Source organism: Melanerpes formicivorus, unplaced genomic scaffold (assembly GCF_026170545.1).
Source record: "Melanerpes formicivorus ecotype bairdi unplaced genomic scaffold, bMelFor1.0.p_v2 SCAF_43, whole genome shotgun sequence".
Lineage (NCBI taxonomy): Eukaryota > Metazoa > Chordata > Aves > Piciformes > Picidae > Melanerpes > Melanerpes formicivorus.
The window spans coordinates 5,091,124-5,114,087 of NW_027142395.1; the positions used below are offsets into that span (position 1 = coordinate 5,091,124).

Below are 22,964 nucleotides of genomic sequence, written 5' to 3' on the forward strand. Positions count from 1 at the left end.
TTTCATTGTTGTTGAAATAGTAATGATTTTGTCATCTCACCTACTAAGGTCATTGGGGGAAAGAAAAAAAGCAACACTGCTGTTCATTTCCAAAGAAATACTTATTAACAGATGGAGAGGAGAGGGAGAGGAGAGGGAGAGGAGAGGGAGAGGAGAGGGAGAGGAGAGGATTAACCAGGTTGGAAAAGACCTTAGAGATCATCCAGTCCAACCTATCACCCAACACCATCTAATCAACTAAACCATGGCACCAAGTGCCTCATCCAGTCTCTTCCTAAACACCTCCAGTGATTGGGAGGTTAATTATTGTGTCTACCAATACATTTGGTTTCTAAGGTTCTGATCACATTTTTTCAGAATTAAGTTTTCAAAACATGACCTGACAAGCTTCATGCCATGCTTTTGCTGTCTTTCATCAAGTGGTTTTATCAAATAACGATTTAGTATTGCATATTTAAAGGGATTGTAAACATAGGAGGCACTTCTAGTTTGCACTCCACCTAACCTATTGTCATAATATACAATCTTACTTTTATGTTATTTGAGATATAAAAATAACAGCAGAAAGCACTGTACCTTGAAGAGTGGAATACCACTGCTTGAGTCAGTCTTTGGCTGGGTTTGCGGACCTCTTTTGTGTTCTGTGGGATCACCAAGGTGTCAGTGAGGATGAGGTTTATCTCATTACTTATTTAGCAATGACTTAACACATGGCCTTTGTAGCAGAGGCTGAAACAGCAAATATCATCAGTGGTAGTACAGATTTCACCCTGTCATTTTCAGGCTGAATATGTAGAGCTAGTTAGGATTTTTTCAACAAAAGTCTTTTAAGAAGTTAGAAAATGGTGCTTTTAAAAAAAAAGTGGAGACTGAGCACGAAAGAAGAAAATCTCTGAGAGAACTGCTAGTAGCCTTAAACTAGGGGCAATTCTGGGGGTAATGGGGAACCAGGGCAACCAGGAGGCTCAGCCTCTGTTCAGAGCCAGCCTCTCTCCTCAGCACCAGGCCATTGGCTAGTACTTTCAGAATAGCCTTTGAGCAGTCTGTGTTTTCACCCAGCATGAAACACAAGTGGCATGCAAAATCTCAAGAAACAGTACAAAATGAGAAAGTAATTTGCTGTCTAGTTTAGCTGCAAGTTTCTGAGACTTTTTTTTTTGTCATATGCAATAAGCCTAACAAGAAGCCAGCTTCATTTGTGACAACTCATACTTGGGACAAAAATTGCAGGCCTATGGGCCACAAGAGGGTAGAGTTGCCACTAGGATCCAACATAAAACTTGTTTAAATCAGGCTTTGGCAGTAGGCAAACCCAAGAGCACAGCTGTAGCTCTATATCCCATTCCTGCTTTAGGCTCGTGGAAAAATTGTTGCATTCCCAGGTATGGGTCATGGAAATATAAGGTTTACAAATCAGAATATTGTGACTGTAAAAGGCAACCCTTTCTTGACAAAGTAATAGAGATTGCACCCCTCTGTGCTTAGCCAATTTTTGAGAAAGTTTAACGTAATGCATATTTTAAATTGTACATATTTTGCTTATGTTCACAAATTAAAATTGGAAATAGTAAGAAAGGAAAAGTCACACAAAGGAAAGCTGTTAAGTATGACACATTTCTTTGTCTGCACATTATTTTAAGGAAACTCAGCATAGTAAGATAAGCAGATCAGGCACTATAATACCCAAAGCTGCTACTGAGTATTGTAATAAAGTTATGGTCAAAGCCATTAAAAAGCCCTATGTAGAAGTTATTTTATAGAAAATCTAGATTTTATAGAAAATTTTATAGAAAATTTACTAAGATGTCAGTAAATAATGAGGTCTGTGTACATGTTCATCACACAGCCTTCTTTTCTGTCTCAGGACCCTGGACCAGATAATGTTACACATAGTGTGAGCCATACATTTGCCTTGTAACAACTGGGGTTTACAGGGCCACAGATAGCAGTTGTGTATTTGCATCCTGCAGATGTCCTGGGTGGATATTAACAAACAGCCTTTTGCTACATCCCTCTTTCCATCTCTGCCACATACTTAGCCACAAGATACCTGTGCAAATGGCAGGTTGATGGATGTTGCTTTATACAATGAAAGTAAAGGTGTGTACTTTTTAAAAGTAAACACACCTGACAATGAGTGTCACTCTGGTAAATAAAGTCATCATTTCCCATTAATGTCAACCCTGCTATCTGAACTATTACTGGTTTCTTTGGTGAAAAGTAGCTATAGGATCTCTGATGTTAATTGAAATCAAGTACATGCTCTTAATTCGTCTGCTGCTAGCTATTGTGCATGCTGATACACATCAGTATAAGGTGGATTTGCTTTATTCCAAACTTGGCACTGCTGAAAAGTAGCAGTTTGCAAATCTGCACAGCAGGTTTTTCTATATATTGCTACATACTGCTCTGCTATAGTTTTTATGATAGATATGCCTTTATTTGATAATATCAAGTAATATAACAGTGACAAAGAAAATGTGTATCATAAATGCAGTAATTGCTTAATGACTCAACATAAAAGCAAAGCAGAGAAATTCCAAGACTTTCAAACAAACACAGAACTTCCTGAGATTTCCTACCACAACAAAAGCAGCAGAACCATCTTTTCCTCACCATCAGTCTCACTCAGATTTCTCCCAACTCCCTCCCTGCTAAAACTGCTCATAAATTCACTCATAAACATGAACAATCCAGTTCGTGTCTTATTTCCTACTCCATAGGTAAGGGAGGCCCACATCATCTGGCACAACTTGGCATCCAGTGATGCTGCTGTTATTGCATGTTTGCACTCAGTTAGGTCAGAAAATATGGGGTTCTTCTTTCCCACAGAGTTTTTCAGTTGGAAAAAAAAATATATTAGTAGTTTGTATTTTCTTAGAAGTTATGATTTGAGTTCTCCCATTGATCCCTGATTTGTTGGCAGTGTGAGGAAGCCTTACTGATAGCTTGTGACAAAAGAATCCACTTCTGCAGTGCAGTCCTGATACACCTGTCCCATGGTTTACATGTGGAAATTGAGATTATGTTGGTTAGAGCTAGCAGTAAAACTGTTGACACATTTTTTTTGTTCCAATCAGTTCTCTATGTACTCCATTTTGCATAGATTGTAACCTAGTATATTAGTTATCAATATTTTGAGACCACCAATCACAGAATGCTAGGTTGGAAGAGACCCCAAGGATCTGGTTCAGTCTTTCTCATTCACTCATTCAGCCTGTCAGTTCTTCCTGGTGGGTGGCTCTTCCTTCTCGAGTGTCAACCTCCCCACTGATCTTGGTGTCATCTGCAAACTTCATGAGGGTGCTCTTGATCCCAGCATCACTTATAAAGATATAAAACAGTCTTGGGCCCAATATCAATCCCTGGGAGACCCCTCTTGTGACTGTCCGCCAGCTTGAGCCAGTGTTCTTGAGTAACTGAGACAAAGATTTTGGTTGTATTCATCAGTTTTGCAGAATACACCATTTGAGATGATGAAATGATCCAAACTCTGTGATATTTACTGCTTAGGACTGAAAATTATGTTGATAATGCAACATTACCAAAACTTACAGCAAAGGGCAGATTTGTGCTGGATGCAGGAGAGATGTGTTGTTGTAAAGGAGTGTCTTTTTTTCAAAAACAATTTGTATACCACTGTGTAAGTTAAAGTAGTTCTAGGAATGTAGAAATGTTACCTCAATTAAATAGAAAGGAAAAAAACACATATTTCACCTTATTAATTGAAATTGCTAATTGATATAGTGACCATACTGCCTTCAGTTACGACTTTCAGTACCTGGAGTATCTAGAGAATGAATCTGATGCTTTTCTATATTGTTGGGGGAAGTTTCCCATTTACCTTCTGTAATTTCTTCCATGAAGGGCTTACCTATTTAAAGCCTGCAGAGAGGATGTGATTTTTCCCGTGCAGGGGAACAGAGGCAATGATTAAAAGAGTTTATTGCAGTTGCAAGTCACCAAAAATAATGGTTATTCAGTAGCTATGTACTTTAGACTTGTGTTGCTTTCAGATCTTTCCACTTTGATGTTCTATAAACATTTAGTAAGGTAGAGTCCTTCACTGAACTTTCACCCTATAAAAGAAATGTTCTTGCTTCCAATTGCTGTTGTGTGTAGATAATAATTATTATGCTTCATTCTGACCTATGCTGTGAAATATATATGCTTTACAGGTTTGTTGCTCATTCAATAGAGTGGAAGCAGATGCTGCAGCGACAATTCATTTCAAAGTGATTGTTTAAACCAGCTTGTGATCATGTTTCTCAGCTACTTGTTCTTCAAATACAGATTTATTTAGTCACTAATGTTTAGTGTGTTCAAAGGCTACTGTTAGTAATGCTTGGCAGACTTTCTGATTTTGCTGGTAAAAGTCATCTTGTCTGCTTAATTGTCTTACTTTCAGCAAGAAAATTATCTGTTATCTAAATGACACATGTGACACATAGGGCCACACACACAAAGCTGTTACCTTTCTGGCTGCTCTTGGGAGTCAGACTTCCAAGAGCCCAGTCCGGTGAAGCCTTGTCCAGTCAACATTTGTAGAAAGCTGGGGCAATCAGTGTCTCATGACACTGGTGTGTGAAGGAAGAAGTGAGTGTCATGAAAGTTTTCTTGCAGGTTACCAGCCGTCCACCCACTCTTCTGTTCTGACTTGCACAAACCTTACAGTTGTAATCTTGATTCTTTCTTGAGATCCTGCCAGTCATTCCAGCTTGTGAGGTGACTGTAATGCTGGCAGGTTTCCAGAAATAGAAACCAAGTCTTAAATTTCTGCTTAAAGCTTTCAGAGAAAAAAAAAAAAAATCAAACAACCAAACAAAACATTTTATGCAACTCTCTGCTCAATTCAACTGAACTGACTGTACAAAGTATCTTGGCAGACAAACAAAAGAGAGAAATCGCTTAATGTAGCATTACTGCATTCAAGCAATCTGGACATTTTCCTGGCTTAACTGGTTAGGTTGTTTGCAGTTGCATGTAATTACTCAGGTTGTAGGAACTCATTTAGTCAGACACAGATGACTTTCTTAATTCCTACAAAGAGAATGCAAAATGAGAAAAAGAAGAGTTTAATAGACCTTTGTCATTGAGCTATCTGACACTACCTCTGATTTAGAGGTAGACAACTGGTACTAATACCAGGAACCAAAAAAAGACAGAATGGATCAGAACAGCTTGTTCTGTTAATTTACATTCCAGAGTTCGATAGCTGTTTACTTTTTGACATGTAGGAGGAGAGCTGGCTGTTCCTTAAAAGAGTTCTGAGGAGATAGAGGTCTTAAAGTAAAACTTTAAGGTTTCTTTCAGTGAGACTGCTGCTCTGAAACAGCAAACTTCCTTGACAACTCTTCTGTTACTTTTCATTTATTTCCTTATCTCTGTTGCAGTTTAGGTGTTTAACTGTGAGGTGTTTATTTAACTAAGATTTTTTTTTTAAAGTTGCATAACTAGGGAGTTTTGGTGGGGTTTCTTGTTTTAGTTTTGTTTGATTGTTATTGTATTTTTAAATCTGGCAACTGTAAATTGGCAGAATGATTTTGAATAGTTTTTAGTGCAGGAATTTTTATGGACTATGATAATCTTGCAGGCTAGCTATGAATTTGAAACATTTGCAGATTCCCAGCTTACCTTTTAACCTCCCATCTGTACTTTAAAAGGAGTCATGCTGCAATTGTTTTAACCTCTTAAAAATTTCTTTGAAACTATGGTGTGATAATAAAAGTCTGTTGCTACTGAATACCATTATCACATGAGTAACTAAACTGATGTCCTCAGCACATCTAATGGAGTTTTGAAGAGGCTTATAAGCTTTATTGTTTTATTTTGGCTTGATGAAAAGGTCCCAGATGTGGTTTTGGTTTTTTGTCAGGTAGGATCATAGTTTGGCAAGAGTAAATTTGGTAAGAAAGTTAAATTGATGTGTGCTTTTACAGATAGGTTTAACATTTCACTGTCGGTCTTTACAGGTAGTCAGAATTTAATATTTTGACTCTTCCTGTTTTTCTCATTGCTCAGTTTGTTCATTCTTTTTCTCCAAGCTAATTTTTTATTGCTAATTTCTATGTCTTACAAAAATTTTTAAGGAAATAAAAACAATGGTGAGTATCCTGTTTTTCTCAATTACGTGGTGGCTTGCTGGTAGTGTTTTATTAATATTGAGATTTCTTTTAGCTTAGGAGTTTCTTGGGTTACTGACTTTATCTCCATTCAGTTTGGTAGGGTAGCATATGGGTCCTAACAGCTCCAGTGTGTCACCTGCCAGCACTGGAAAGTCCTGTTTCTGGGATCTGAGTTATTATAGAATCATAGAAACACAGAATCATTAGAGTCGGGAAAGGCCTTTAAGATCCTGAGCCCAAGTGTACACCTAACATTAGAAGGAACTTTTTTTTCCCCTTTTTTTTTTTTCCCGTGAAGGTGATGAGGCACTGGAAGAGATTGCTTAGAGAAGTTGTAAAGGCTTCAGTCCTGAAAGTGTTCACAGCCAGGTTGGATGGGGCCTTGAGCAACCTGAGCTAGTAGAACATGTCTCTACCTATAGAAGGAAGATTGGAACTATATGATCTTCAAGTTCCTTTCCAACACAGTTTTATGAAGTTCACCACTAAACCATATCCCTAATTATTACATCTGTACATCTTTTAAATACCTTCAGGACTGGTGACTTTCTGAGCACTTCCCTGGGCAGTCTGTTCCAATGCTTGACAACCCTTTCAGTGAAGAAATGTTTCCTAATATCTGATGAAAACCTTCCCTGGCACAATTGAGGCCATTACGTCTTGTCCTGTCACTTGTTACATAGAAGAAGAAACTGACACCCACCTTGTTACAACCTCCTTTCAAGTAGTTATAGAGAGCCTCCTTTTCTGCAGACTGAACAGCCCCAATTCCCTCAGCCACTCCTTGTAAGACTTGTGATAGATATCATATAAGTCTTCTGCTGGTCACTCACCAGTCTGAACTTAGGTGGATCCAGTTTTCATAGCAGCCTCTTAAATTTTATCAGTTCCTGTCATAAATATTTGTATTATGACCTCCTTCCTAACAGACCATTGTGATGGTGGCTTGGAAGCAATTTCCAGATTGCATCAAACCTAATTATACTTTGATTTCTCTGACTGCTTTTACCTTTTGAAATACAGCCTCCATTGTTCCTTAGCTTAGAAACATCCAAGATAACACTGCTTTTGGAAGGTTAAAAGCTAAAGATACAAGCTTATTTACTTCTCCCATCTGCAAGAGCTTTATCCTATTCTTGTACTTACCACATTCTACTCGGTGATGTTATGGTCTTGTCCTAATGCAGGTCTTTTGATAGTAACACTTGTAATTCACTGGAAGAGCATTTTGGGGAAGATAGATGATTTTTTGAATGGGGAGCTTTACTTTGTTTATTTGACTTCTTTAGGGGGCATAGAGCTGTTGATATGTTTGCACTTGCATGGTACTGGACAATTCTGGCAAATCACTTTCCAGTCATAGGAAGTGATGTTATTTAGAATAGAATAGAATAGAATAGAATAGAATAGAATAGAATAGAATAGAATAGAATAGAATAGAATAGAATAGAATAGAATAGAATAGAATAGAATAGAATAGAATAGAATAGAATAGAATAGAATAAACCAGGTTGGAAGAGACCTTCAAGATCATCACGTCCAACCTATCACCCAACACCACCCAATCAGCTAACCCATGTAACCAAGCACCCTGTCAAGTCTCCTCCTGAACACCTCCAGTGACGGCGACTCCACCACCTCCCCAGGCAGCCCATTCCAATGGGCAATCACTCTCTCTGTGTAAAACTTCCTCCTGACCTCCAGCCTGAACCTCCCCTGGCGCAGCCTGAGACTGTGTCCTTTTGTTCTGGTGCTGACTGCCTGGGAGAAGAGACCAACCTCTGCCTGTTTACACCCCCCCTTCAGGTAGTTGTAGAGAGCAATAAGGTCACCCCTGAGTCTCCTCCTCTCCAGGCTAAGCAGCCCCAGCTCCCTCAGTCTCTCCTCATAGGGCTTGTGTTCCAAGCCCCTCACTAACTTCGTTGCCCTTCTCTGGACTCATTCCAGCAAGTCAACATCCTTGAAAGGGTTAAATAGCTTGATGTAGGGGATTATATTGTAGCCAGATAGATCTTGGGTCATTTAGAAACTCATGAAAAGGATGATCTTAAGGAATGGTAAAATATGTAGTCTGCTGCAAGGGGCCTTAAGTGGATGACCAGCCAAGGACCTACAAGAGCAGCATAACTGATCTGGAGATAGCAAAGTCTAGTGAAGGGTATATTGGCTGCAACAAACATTTCTACAACCACTATATGCTTCAGCTACATAAACCATATCTGAGAAAGTTAGTTTATGTGGGAGACAGTGTATTTAGCGTTAATGAGGTAAATCTGGCTTTGTTTTCCCATGTCATACTTCTTGTGAAAACCACTTTGTAACATGTATACAATGCAATGTATCTCTACAGTTAGTCATCCATTGCTTCCAATAAATCTCTAATATGCTGCACAGATGTGCAGTGATTATGTAGACCTTGGGTAGTGTACCTGAAATCTGAGTTTTATGCTATTTTGTGTAAATGCTTGAGAAATATATGTTAGCTAAATGTGGGCCAGCACATCTCAAAATTTTGAGCAATTGTCAAAAAAAAAAAAAAATCAACCTACTGAAATCAGACTAACAGGGCAAAAAGAACATTTCTGGGAAAATCCAATCATATGTTAGCCTTGGACATGTCCACAAGAGCTCTTAACATAACACAGCCTTGTAAGGGTTATTTAATTATTTAATGTGTGTGAATGCTTCCACCATGTTATGGTGCCTGTGGTTCTAAAGTCTAGGATCTGACAGGGAGATATTTCTTGAATGAAATCCTCAGAGTGATGTGAAGACTTCTTACCCCTTACTCAGGTGGAATTTGTTGGCATAATGGATTTTTGGGAAAAAACCCACATCTTTTCACAGGCTTTTGGAGTAACTTTATAACAGAGGTTGACATGGGATTCTGTCCCTCTATCTGATATACCACTTGCTGACACATTTATTGTTTTAACCGATTCTACCTATGAAAATTTTGCTAATTATTCTAGGGGGAAAAAAGCTCTGATCATAAAGTGTCCACAAAGTCACTTAAGGACATTTGTTCTGGTTTTGATTCTCACCTGTCTTTGCATTCATACATACAATGTCTTTTTTCACTTCTGTGTGGGGCAGAGGCACCTAAACCCTAGGCAGAAGTGTAAGAATAAACTTGGTTTTGTAATATGAATGGAGCTTCTTTTCTTTGTTTTATGCTTGTTTTATTATTTGTACGTGATAAAGTGTTATTGATTGTGGAGGTTGTTTTCATGCAAGTGAGAGGGATTTTTGTGCACTGACTTTCCAGATCCTTTGGTAGTTTAGTCTAAGGCAAGTGGCAGGTAAGTTAAACGGTGCCCAGCATCCCTTGTGTTGGAACATGCAATAACCATCAATGACATTGTTAGAAATGTGCGGAGGGCAAGACAAGAAAGGTGGATATTCCTGTCTCATCCTGCTTGTGACTTCACTCAATTTAATAACTAAAGAATTGTGTGGGTTTTGACACAAAGATATTCGTGAAACAAGTGGTCAGAGGTGGCTGCTAAGATGACAATGCAAAGAATGCAACATACTCCTGTGAGGTTATTTTTGGCCAGGTTTAAACTGCAGAAAGTAGTGCCCCAAAAGATGGATAACTCGTCACTCCTTACTTTGTGCTAATGCAGAAACAGAGAATGGCTTCATTAGATGGTGTTATCTATTCACATATTCATTGTTGACCGTTGTTCACACAGACAGAACATTAGATTTTTAGCAAACATGGCTGAGATCCTTCCCAAATGTGTCTGATGCCATCTTGAATCCAGCCATGCTTTCATGCAGCTAAAGAGAGAGCAAAGGCCTGATCTTACAAAACTCTTGTCATTGCCTGCTTCCTTATTGCCTGTAACTAAATCTATTTATTGACTGCTACCAGTTTTTTGTGCACACATGTGAAGGATGATTTCTCAGTGGTGTTTGTGAAACAATCTATTTGTCATATTCTGGTTTATGATGAAATTCAAGAGCACGTGATCACAGTTTGAGTGCTGATTTAATTTCGGGCCTTTTTATTTCAGGGACCTGAAACTGGACAATATTCTTCTGGATGCAGAAGGCCACTGTAAACTGGCTGACTTTGGAATGTGCAAAGAAGGAATTCTAAATGGAGTGACCACCACAACCTTTTGTGGCACACCTGACTATATAGCTCCGGAGGTATATTTTTGCACTGCACTAAGAATATAGATAATATAATTCACCAGGCTCTTACATGGGTAATTTTAGACACTTTCTACATGTAGATGAAAACAGATGAGATGCAGTCTAAACTCTGCTGCAGTTTTGCCTGGGTAATCCTGCAGAAATTGGTTATTCATCTCCTCATAAGCAGTATTCCTTGCTTATAGGTGTGACAAAGCATGGTTTCTCTGTGCCCTGAACACTACAGCATTCTCCATACATTCATTTCTGACTACATCGTTGTGAAGGCACTTACTAGCCTTTAAGGTGCTAGATGCTACTTAGTACTGCCAGCAGTAGTCTTTTGTAATTATAAAAATGCTTTCAATTTTTCATGAGATGTAGCAGGACATGTTCATAGAGAAGAGACTGTATGTTTGGTGTGGTTTTGCTTAGAATCTTTGTGGGAATATTTTTTTTCATTTCTTTAAGGAAAGAGTATCAGGAATAGTGTGCCCAGCACGGGCAGGGAAATCATTCTGTCCCTGTACTCAGTGCTGGTTAGGCCACACCTTGAGTCCTATGTCCAGTTCTGGGCCCCTCAGTTTAGAAAAGATGTTGAGTTGCTGGAACGTGTCCAGAGAAGGGCAAGAAAGCTGGGGAGGGGTCTGGAGCACAACCCTGTAGGGGGAGGCTGAGGGAACTGGGTTTGCTTAGCCTGGAGAAGAGGAAGCTCAGAGGAGATCTTATTGCTCTCTACAACTACCTGAAAGGAGGTTGTAGCCAGGTGGGGGTTGTTCTCTTCTCCCAGGCAACCAGCACCAGAACAAGAGGACACAGTCTCAAGCTGCACCAGGGGAGGTTTAGGCTGGATGTTAGGAAGAAATTCTTCACAGCGAGAGAGATTGGCCATTGGAATGTGCTGCCCAGGGAGGTATTGGAGTTACTATCACTGGAAGTGTTTAAGAAGAGACTGCATGGCACTTGGTGCCATGGTTTAGTTGACTAGATGGTGTTGGGTGATAGGTTGGACTTGATGATCTCCAAGGTCTTTTCCAACCTGACTTATTCTATTCTATTCTATTCTATTCTATTCTATTCTATTCTATTCTATTCTATTCTATTCTATTCTATTCCATTCCATTCCATTCCATTCCATTCCATTCCATTCCATTCCATTCCATTCCATTCCATTCCATTCCATTCCATATTGTGTTTGTGGCATTTTGTCATTGTACAGATAAACAGAAAGTAGAGACTTTCATAGAAAAGTAGAAACTTTACATATGGATGCTGCATATCAGTTGGGAATATCCAAAGGCGTTTCAAGGCATTGACTGGGTAAAAGAAATGGCTGAGAATTGTGTGGGTTTTATATATTATGAGATGCATTCCCAAGTGCCTAAAATGAACCAATATTGTACATTTAGCCTGCTAGGCAGACTTTGTTGGCTTAATTTTGTTGGTAACATTTGCATATTTCCATTGAAGATACAGTGTGCTGATTTAAGATACAAGTGTCATTGTTTGTCTTTCACCAACCATGAATTTGCAGCAAGGAAAAATGTTATTTTATAATTGATAAGAGACAACAAATTAGAAATCCATATTGTTAGTGTTCATAGTCATAAAGCTTTGTTAGCACAACTGATAAGGTGTGAATCATCTTGAAACTATCATAATCATAATATGTGTCAAATGGAGTTTGAAAAACTATTCTGCCATTAAAAGAAAATGAATACCAACATGACAGTTTTGGTTTTGTAGGAATTCTTTTCAGATTCAGTATACTAATTGAATACTTTGGCAAATTTTTAGAAAATTAGTACTGAGAAGAAAGAATAGTAAGGTCCCAGGAACTTTTACACAAAATCCTGGTTTACTGAACTCAGTAACTCAGGCTTCCCTTTTGTCATCTTAATAGCAGAAGTTTATCTCTTGCTTCTGTTTCTCTTACATCATGGTGTTATGTTTCAATTTCCTTTTCTTTAGCAATATCTGAGTTCCAAAGAATGCCAAGAACACTTCCAAAAAAGTACACTTTTTAAAAGTATCCTTTTCTGCAATTAATGTCTATAAAATGTAATATCCATTCAGCTAATAATCCACTTGGGATCCAGAGTTTTCTTCTAATGTTAAACTCATTTCTGCTTTTATGTTAAGACTGAATTTGGTTTAATATGAGTTGCAATTCCCAAATAAGCTAAGCTCACATGGTTCACCACAAGGCTTCTGACTGTGTTGTTTAAGGAGGTGGTGGTGTGTTTGCCATTCCAATTTTAAGGCACTCATTTCACCTTAAACAGTCACCCACTCTTTTTTCCCCACTCCCCTGTCATGCTGAATCACTGCAGCCAAACTACAAGATTCTTTTCAGTGAACAGGAGCCAAGAGTTAAATCTGTTCCTTCTGCAACACTAGTTCTGTAACACCAAGTAGTACAGTAAAACATGGTGCTAACCTGATTCTTCCCACTAAAGGTATTTGCTACAAGGTTGAACTTGTGACACATGAAAAGTTGTAGCCAGTGTTTTTTCTGAAAGGAGGGGCAGTTAAAATTACTCCTACAGCCATGTGTTGTACAGTGTTTTAATAGTGTAAAAGAACTTGCACAAAACTGCACTTGGCTTCTTCCTGCCCTACCTAAAGGGCTAGAATAAATCTCTCAGATGATCTCTGTGCAGCATTACAAGCTGGTTCAGTTTGTTTTGTTCAAGATAGAGACAAGGAAATGTTTCACATTTTCCACCAATCTGTTTTGTATATCTGATCTTTTTTCCCCCTATAGCGTGACCTACTTTAAACAGTTTGGAAGGATATACATTTCTTTTGCTCATGGGCATGCTCTTTTGCTCAGGGGACTGATAAACTCAGTGAGTACTTCTGAGAACAACTACACATTCAAACTTAGCTGTGTTAGCACAAATTGCATAGGTGGGAAACCATGCCTGCTGATACCAAAATCAACATGGAATTCAGTCCCACCTAGGCAGTGGGAGAAAGAAAGTGTGTATCCTGCTAAAACAGTAAATGTGTGGGAAAAAGTGTTGTCCAACTTGTCTGTTCAATCCAATCTTTTTTCTATACTAGATCCTACAGGAGTTAGAATATGGCCCATCTGTAGACTGGTGGGCTCTGGGTGTTCTCATGTATGAAATGATGGCTGGGCAACCCCCCTTTGAAGCTGACAATGAAGATGACCTCTTCGAATCCATCCTTCATGATGATGTCTTATATCCAGTCTGGCTTAGTAAAGAAGCTGTCAGCATTTTAAAAGCAGTGAGTCTTCCATTACTTGCTTTCCTCCTCCTATTCATGGGTTTTTTGGGGGGGATTGTGTTTTTTATGTGGGATTGGGGGTTTTTGTTGTTTTTTTTCTTTTTTCTCGATTAAAATTGAATTTGCTGAAAGTTGTTGAGAGCAGTCACCACTGGGAGTTCAGGCACAGTTCAGAGTGCCACTGTTAGGATAATGGGGCCTGGGATAAATTACACTGCTTGTGGGAAAGAAACAGAATGTTTGTATTCCACGCAGTTGTATGCTGTGTAAATCTGTGTACCACAGATTCATGTTTCAGGGAAAACCCAACCAACTAGAACTATGCTACCACTTCAGCACTTTATATGCCACATGTTCACTAGGGTGGGGGAAGCACTACATAATTAAAGATACAGTTTTTATTTAACTCACAAAATTTCCTATCCTTCTGCCTTTCTTCCTCTATCATCAGGAGGGGTTGAAAATCCTTTATTTACAGCTGCATATTCTACTTTATAGTTTAAATAACATTTTGATAAGCAGTTTTACTCTAGTGTAACTATTTGTGTTCTGTTTGGTGTTTTTCGGTGTAAGTAGTGACTTGACAGAAACATGTCACCAAATGCCACAAATATTTTAATCAGTCATAATCTATTATGGGGCAACTTCAGTTTCTAGACTGTCCTTCTAAAGTCAGATTTACTTCACTAACATGGTACTGTTATGAATTCTTTCTCATGTGCAAATATCATCCTAAAATGAAAAGCAAACCAAACCAGAAACATTATGCCAGTCCCCATATTCTGAAAATCTGAGAAGGATTTCTGGCTTTAAAAAATAAATAACTAAATAAACCGACTTGTTTTTCATTCCAATTTTCTAGATTTTTTGAAAGTGGAAAATTTCTACCTTTCCACTTGTAGTATTCTTTAAGCATCTGGAATAAGAAGAGACTTTCAGTTAAGAGGGCAGCTGGTAGTGTAAAGTCATATAGTCAGGGTTCAGGCAGGGTTGCATTTGGAAACTATATAAAATGTTGAACTAATCCTGGTTTTAGCACCATTGGAAAGATAACATTCTGTGTAAACACTCATCTCCATCTATTAGTAAAAACATATTCAGACTTACTCTAGCCTAGAGATAGAGATGCTTTAGCAGGTCATTCAGACTGGAAGTCCAAGTTTACCTCTCAGATGTTTACTGGAGTATCTCTTTTGCTCCATTCACTGTAGTGAGAACATGGAAAATTTACTAAAGCAAACCTGTTCTCCCCCCCCGCAGATACCTCTCTGATGACTTTCTATTAGCTGACATGATACTTCGACTATAATTTTTAATTTCCAATAATGGAAGATTCAAGCTGCAAGATTCAAGCTAGTATCCAGACTTCAGGGGTTATTTTGGAGAACTGTAGAGAAAGATTTGTTTTCAGTGTTTGTGTCTGAATTCCACTCGCATCTGTGAGACTTTCTGTAGTATTTTGGTTTCACAGCCTGTCAGATATGTTTCTTTGCCACGCACAGGCTCAATGGTAACTGAGCTTTCTATTATTCTGAATCACAGAAACATTTGTTGGCAAGGAAAAGTTAACTGATAACCCTTGAGTACAAAAGTAGTACAAAAGTAATTACTATTAGGAGTAATAGTAATTGAATAATTACTAATAGTAATAGTAATTAACTAATAGTAAAAGTAATTATTTTGAGAAGATCTTTGGTTTAGAGACAAAAGTGAGAAACAGATTTGGCAGTCAGAGCCTCTCTGTGTTGTCTAGTTTGTGGTGGTGCAAGCAGTGAGATCCCTAACTGTTGAGGTTATACATGTTATACTTTAACTACACACAAATGCAGGCACAAAATTGGGTAGCAAGTGTAAACTATATATTTTTGGGAATCTAAGTGCAAGAGTATCTAATTTAATTTCTTTTACAGATGCATTTGCTGTAAATTTTTACAAGGTCAGTTTTTCTGGGTCTACATTTTTATACTAAGTATAGCAGTTTGTATTTGGTTGTAATCCATGTTTCTGTCTAAACTTAAACCTTAATGCCATTATAAACCTTAAAAAGAGAGGTGCATTCAGGAAACTGATTTGCAGTATAATAAAAGATTACTCCTCATTGGGCATAAATTGATAGAATTTAATGGAGCTGTGCTATTCAAAGAAAACATTTCTTTATATTTAGCAAGCTACTGTCTATGCGTCTGTAGTGTGAAACATGTTTGAAACATGTGCTTTCTATTTGATCCTCATCCACATTCAGTTAAATGAAGAACAGGAAAAACAGAGGAAAGAAAGAGACATCTAAGTATTTTACTGCAGAATGCTAGCAAGGGATTAACTTCGGAACACTTCGTTTCCTCACATTGTGCTTTGAGACATGGGATTTATTCTTTAGAAAACGTGCATTTTTGCACTTCTCCAAACAACATGTAAAGAAAGTTTAGTAAGAATACATTCTTTTCTATTTGTTAGCAATGATGTTCATTTTCTGAATAAAGAGTTTTCCTGTTATTTCCACTAAAACTCTAACAAGGTTAATTTTACAGCTCAGTATTGCAAGGCAGCATGTTGCTTATCCCATTAAATCCTGCTGATCTAACTAGTCCTGTTTCTGTGAATTGACAGGAATTGCTATTTAAGATTCTTTCCTGTCTGGTAAGGAAAACAATTCTTCATTGAAATTAGCCCTGTGCTTGTTTGCAAGTGATGGAGAGGGATTGTCTCTACAGTGTGTATCCCCTTTGCACTTGCATGACACTGCTGGATGCAGAGGCAAAACTCTAGTTTTGAACTGTGCTAGTTATTTTAAGAAGCAAAATTTTTGTAGCCAGGTGATACTTGCTTCTGGCCCCAAGTCACATGGCTATCTCATCAACAGGCTTCTGTCATTTAAGTCATTAGGAACTCTGATCTTGAAAGGCTCTCTTTTCATAAAAGTAAATTTCTGCTTTAATATGGGAAAATAGTAAGGCAACACTTAGAGCTATGTCTGTTGGCTCAAATGACACCCATCTTATCAACATAGCAGAGTTAATATCTGTCTCTGCCCTGACATTTGCATCAATAGGGAATAAATGTCAACTTGTGCTTCAGAAATAGCATTAGAAGTTGAACAAGTCAATATTCATTGCAAGGGATGAAACTTATGGAATGAAATACCCACCTCAGAAATCTGAGATTATTGCATCATGTTTCCATGTGATAATTTTGTTTGAGTATCCATTCTTGAAGTTCTCCCTCATTATCCATTTCCAAGTTTCACAAAGTTTGTGAAGTACAGTATTAAACTGTACTATCTAGCCATATTTTCATGTCCTGGGTTCCTTAAAAATGACATGTTTTTGTGGTTTCTCTGCCTCTCTGACTTAAAACAAAGATAGTGCATGGCATATACTAGGATTGGATTTTGCTTCTTTGACACCTGCATTATACATAATAAAAAGCATATCCTGTAGTTTCTGTGTTCTGTTTCTGCAAGATGTGTGGCTGCTGGTTCCTGGCCTGCCCACTCCAGTCCTGGAGGTGAAAGCAAGCCAAGGAATGCAGGAATGTGTTTTCTGGTTTTCTAAGAGAGCTCACCAAAGCACAATAATCCTTTCAAAACCTTTGTTTCTCCTGCCTATAGAAAATATGGCCTGTAGTTTAGGTATGACTTGTCCACTTGCAAATGACCTTGTGAAACAGCTGAACACAAGACCAAAGAGAAGGATCTTGTTTGGAGTGTTACAAGTGTGTCAGAAACCACAGAGAGAATTGCCTTGATGGTCTATGTTATATCTTTAACACAATAGCAATGGTATTCTCCTGTGGATGTTTGATCTAGCTGACTAAAACTCCTAAACCAACTTACCTAATAACTGGAATACTAAAGCAAGGTTATGCATTATAGTGATTTATTTATTGTAAGTTTTTCTTTTACTACAGATGTATGTAATGTGTGACCTAGGTTAAATAGGCACTAGACAGTGATCACATTTTGTTCCACTTTGTACACTTTTTTGTTTAAATCTAAAAAATGTTATAAAAATGGCTGAGTGTGAAGTTATAGCAAAACTTGAGATAATTGTGTAATAGGAGTATGAATGTGTGTATAAGAATAGCATTCATTGCTACTTGAATTGCAAGGATTCTGTGTGAACACACATTAGGAAATAGGTAGAGAAATAAAATAAGAAATAACATAGTAAAATCAGGAAAAATTTTATCATCTGACATCATTTGGTTTCAATGTTTTGTACCAATTGTACAGCTCTTTGCTGAAAAGAATAGTAAATGTTTAAAAATGAGATGTTCAGAAATTGCCACACTACAGGAGACCATTTAGTTTCAGTTATTACCACTAGTAGTGCACAGGAGTTGAAAGAAAAGGTGCAAGTTACATTGTGGAGTTTCTCAAAGGAAGCTTTCTGCTGGTACTGATCAGCCCATGTATTTCTTGAGAGATATGAACAGGAAGCTTTCAATTCCAATAACTGCCAGTGCTGTTCTTACTTGTATTAGAATAAAATCCTAGAAAAGAGTAAGGAGGTTAGGGCTTTCCATAGGTCTGTTTCAGTGGAGTATATAAGTATGTGACCTACGTACCTAAAGAAAATAAGCAACAGTAAGTATAAAATGTAGCCCCTATTCCTGAAATTAATAGGTAAGATAGAGCAAATAAGATAGAGCAGGAACTATCCTAAATATCTATTTGGAAGTGTTTCTAGAGTCAATAATATTTTCCTTCTTTGCTTTAGTATTTTTGGCCAAAGCTGAAACTAGAAAGAGAATCTATTCCTGTAGTACTCCCAGCCAGATGAAATTAGAAGATCTCAGCAGACAGCTGAAAGAGCTTCTTGCAGGAAACCTCTACTTCAGAGCCTCTGAATCTTCTAGTTTGGCTGTAAGCTCTGAAATTCAGAGGGCCATCCTTATTGCTGGTACATAAGAAAAAGAAACAGTCTCTCAAAACTAGGCTATAGGAATTGTAAGGAGTAATTGAACTGCAAATTGTTTACAGTCATTGACATTCATGTTTAAACTATTTTTCCTCTCCCTCCTCTACCCTGTAGTTCATGACAAAAAACCCAAACAAACGACTTGGCTGTGTAGCATCACAGAATGGTGAAGATGCAATTAAGCAGCATCCATTTTTCAAAGAAATTGACTGGGTTCTTCTAGAACAAAGGAAAATCAAGCCACCCTTCAAACCTCGGATTGTAAGTAGCAGTTTGCCTAACATTCAGAGAAAACTTGATTTTGCAGTTCTGCTTGCTGGCTTTTCTGAGATACGAGTTTACTTCTTTTGGGGGTTGAAATAGTAATGTAAAAACTGCACTGAAAAGATTGGCTTGTCATTGTTTCTGTGAAGGTAAGTGTCAGGAATAGATTTGATGCACAGTAAGATGTTCATAGTCAGCATAAACCAGGGTCCAAGGCCCTGCTTTAACTATGTTCCTGTGCTCCTAAAGATACTTTGATCAGAAGAGATTGTTTCAATTGGGTATATACTGTCTGTACTTTCTGTGTGAACTTTGCTCTAGTCCTGTGCAGCTGATGGCCACTGGATTTTGTAGTGAAAGACAGGAGAAAGCATTTCTGGTTAATAATATTTTAAGTAAAGATATTTGGAAAAAGAAACAACCAGCTTCCTGGGAGACAGAAATATGTATCATGATTAGATAAATTGATGTAAAATTTTGCTAGGCAATAATTGAGTCATTCTATTTTGAAGTAACAAAAATATGTAAATAGCCAGCCCTACATGCAGAAGGTATACAAGCCAAGCAAAAATGCTTTACTTAACTTGGCTTCCTCCAGACAGTTCACCAAATGTCAACTTTTCAGCTGAGAATGTGTAGTACAAGAGAATAATCTTTTGCATCCTTTGACTTTGTACATTCCTAATTATCCTGTAAATAGGATAAAGGTACTTGTTTGTTTCTTCTTTAGATAGTTTACAAAAGTATTAAATAAAATGAACAAAACTTTGGGCTCAACACTAAACCTAACTTAAACCTAGAAGTGGAAAAAGTCCCTTCTATCATTGCAGAATTGCTGTCTGTTGCATTTACCTTTGCAACAGTGTAATGCTTTTCCCCAAATGCCTTGTGTAGACTGAAAGAGGGCCTGCCCATTGAGAGCTCTGGGTCTGTTCTTGGAGAAGTCTCTTTGTTGCTCTGTAGCTATGTAGAAAGAGCCCAAAGGGGTTGTCAGCTGTATGTGAAAGCCCTTGTGAACATCTCTCTAGGAGTAATAGTTGCTAAGAGACAGTTCTAATATTAGGGGACGTTTCTCTTTATACATTTATTGGAGAATGGAAACCTAGTCATGTGGATGCCTGATCCAGCTTTTCTCCTGGGAAAGATGCAGCTAGTTGTGGACAGGCTAGCTCGCTTACCCTGTTACCCAGCTCTGCTCTAGTGGCGTGGCCAAGTTGCACCTACTACCTGAGCTGACCTAACAAGTATTGGCACTGCCACAGCATGTGTAAAACCCAAACCAACCCTCTTACTATCTATCTGAAGCCTATTTTATACTGTAGCTACTTGCTCTCCAGTCAGTTTCCACAGCCCCTGGGTAGCAGACAGCCCTGATTAGTATTTATCTGAGTAGTGTCTTTTCCTGATCTTACAAGTATTTGGCCTTTCACTTCGCAGTAATTTTTGTTGCTTTACTCGGTTATCAAATCAGGATGTACAGTTACAAAATACTGCATCTAGTGAGTTCCAGGTTCCTCAATTCTAGCCTGTTTACTGTGTTTTCCTTTCACAACTGAGATGCATTGTCCCTTTGACAGTAGATATTTTTACCTTTATAACTTTTGTAAATATTCCTGCTGTGGCAGTCCTTCTTAGGAATCATTTATTATGTCATATATTTTTATTCATTGCTGATGTAAATTATTTCAATGGTCTTAAATTGTAAAGCCATTCCTGTTTTATCAATTCCTGTTGTTTTGTTCCTTTTCTGCTTCTTTCAATAGTATTTTGTTGGATATTTCAGTTTTACCAGAGAGTTCAGATTATTTTAGGGCAGTCCTTTGTAAAATGTTCAAAACAGCTGCTTGCTCAATTGTTAGAGTGATTTTATACATCCTTATTTACACCTTTTCTCATTTTTGTTCAGGCTCCTTCTATAATGTTGTGTACTATTTCTTTTCAATATTGTATATACCAACTTTCTTCATTCTACAAAATTTGATTGCAGCAGCCTATTAGTTCTGTATGCTTGTTTTCCTCCTTAACTGTTTTTTTTCTTATGGTGCTGAATTTAGATAATCTGTAGTCTGTTACAGGCATCCATATTATTTTCACGTCTTCAGTCTGCACTATCTAACTTCCCTAGTGACCTGGTCTTGTCAACATTCACATACAACATTTTTTCACTTAGAAAGGACATACCTTATATATTTACATTGTGTTTATGATCCATCAGCTGGTTTGTACCAGCTGTATAAATTTTGCAATTGTTCAGATTGTATTGTGTGGAAATCATTGAGCATACTGGAATTTTTACTTGTTCTTTTGAAACTGAACAATTCATTACTTGAAAAGTAAAGTTTTATGTTAATCTAAGCTGTAGAGAAAGATCACACAAATAAATATTAATGAATGGTAAAGGAATCTAAGGCAATAAATTCCAAATGCTGAAAAGGTGATTTTGGATACTTATCAAGCTAAAAGTCAGTGCTTTTACTTTGATAAATATGGAAAACAGGGAATAAGGTGAACACTAATCAGATGAAGTCTACTTTAAATCTAGATACAGAATTCCTCTCTAAATTCAATTGTCAGTGTAGCATTGAGATTCATTGACTCAGATTAACAAGTGTAACTGCTCCGTAGCTATGGAATAATTATGGAAAAAACATAACAAATGCCTGTGTTTGGAGTGTTTTCTGGGTTTTAACATCTTTCAGTTTTGATATAGGTCTGTTGATTAATTTTTAATTGCTTGTAATATTAAAAGAAGATAAAATTTTATGTTCAGGAGAGCCTAGATCTGTGAAAATAGCTAGAAGAAGAGAGGCCAGATTATTAGTCAGAAAATAGATATTCTTGCATGTGACGTGTTTGTATATATGTGTAGGGAAAGAAGCATATAATGTATATATAGTCATCTGTGCCTTCAATCTGAGTTTTGCACGCATTTACAAAACTTTACTCATGCAAGAATGCATCTATTTGCATAAGTATTCATCTATTTTCTGACCAACCATTAAGATGACTAAGGGGGGAAATTTTATAAATACTAGATCCTACACACTTTCAAAACAAACAAAACCACCAACAACAACAAACATTAAAAACTAACAAATAGAGAGACGAGCAGACAAAACAAAAAGGGTCTGGTCAAAAGAGCTCTGCGCAATATAAAATGCTGACAATCAATACATGAAGTTATGAGGGAAAACAGTCAAACACTGAGGTCCCATCCAAAAAAATGGAATCATCTGCCAAGGGAGGTCATGGAGGTGCTGGTGTAGAAACAAACCTTGCTTCTCTTCTGCCTCACTACTCCATTGATCCCTAAACGAGTGAGTTCCTTGGTTAACACAGCCAACTTCCTTTTTGTTACCTTTCATCCTTTCTCTGCTGTAACAGATTTTGTGAAGAGCTATATTACCTGGTACTGTAAGGCCTGTGCATCTCCATAGTTCATGTATGTCTCCTCAGCTCTGCCAGCCTTAAATTTTAATTTCTCAGCTGGACTTGGAAGAAACACTACATGGATATTTATTAAGCAGATCTCTGAGGTGGTTTGAGTTTTTTTAAATCCCACTGAGGCTGTGGATAGATGCAGATATATTCCTTATTATACTAGAAATATAACGTTAGTGACCTTCTAGTTTGTATATTATTTGATTATTCTTATGATGTTTTTGAAGCTGAAATTTCTTTCCTAACAGTTTTCAGCCTGGAACAGAAATTACAGAAGTCCAACCTGTGTTTTCCAAAGGCTTCCAAGAGTGTCCTGAATGGAGCACTCAAACAAGTGGCCGAGATTTAGGCTGCTAAGCAGTGACAGGTCTCCTTCACCAGGCTGTGCTAGGTAAAGACAATAGAAGCAGATGTGGAGGCCCTGAAACTTGCTGTGAAAGACCTTTGGCTGCTCCTCCAGCTTAATGACTTGGAATAGAAAACATGACTGGGGCCTAGTCCTATAATGCATAGTGTCTACCACCCCTTCCTTTCATAAATCCAGAATTATGAGGCTTTTCAGTGGCAAAATCAATTTTATGTGTATATACACACTAAAGTTTACTATACTGTCGATTTATGCCATGTAAAGCTAATACAGAAAAGTAATAGTTCTGGGGCATGTACATTTGAAATCAAGTGAAATTCTGAATAGCTGTGAAGAGGGTATTTGTTACATGTTAGCTCCAGTGACCTTGACAGTGTCTCTTTAAGGTAATTTCTGCTGTTCTTAAAACCTCCTTCTCACAGTTTCACAGATTGTCCTGGAATT

General features: G+C 37.7%; 1 protein-coding gene across 1 annotated transcript in view; it reads left to right on the forward strand.

Moving 5' to 3' along the window:
• PRKCE (protein kinase C epsilon) overlaps nucleotides 1-22,964 on the forward strand; it is a 350,754-nt gene that overhangs the window by 308,595 nt on the left and 19,195 nt on the right. The window contains exons 12-14 of the mRNA XM_068158885.1: nucleotides 10,148-10,286; nucleotides 13,341-13,529; nucleotides 18,563-18,709. Coding sequence (XP_068014986.1) covers nucleotides 10,148-10,286; nucleotides 13,341-13,529; nucleotides 18,563-18,709 — 475 coding nt within the window. The remainder of the gene's footprint in view (nucleotides 1-10,147; nucleotides 10,287-13,340; nucleotides 13,530-18,562; nucleotides 18,710-22,964) is intronic.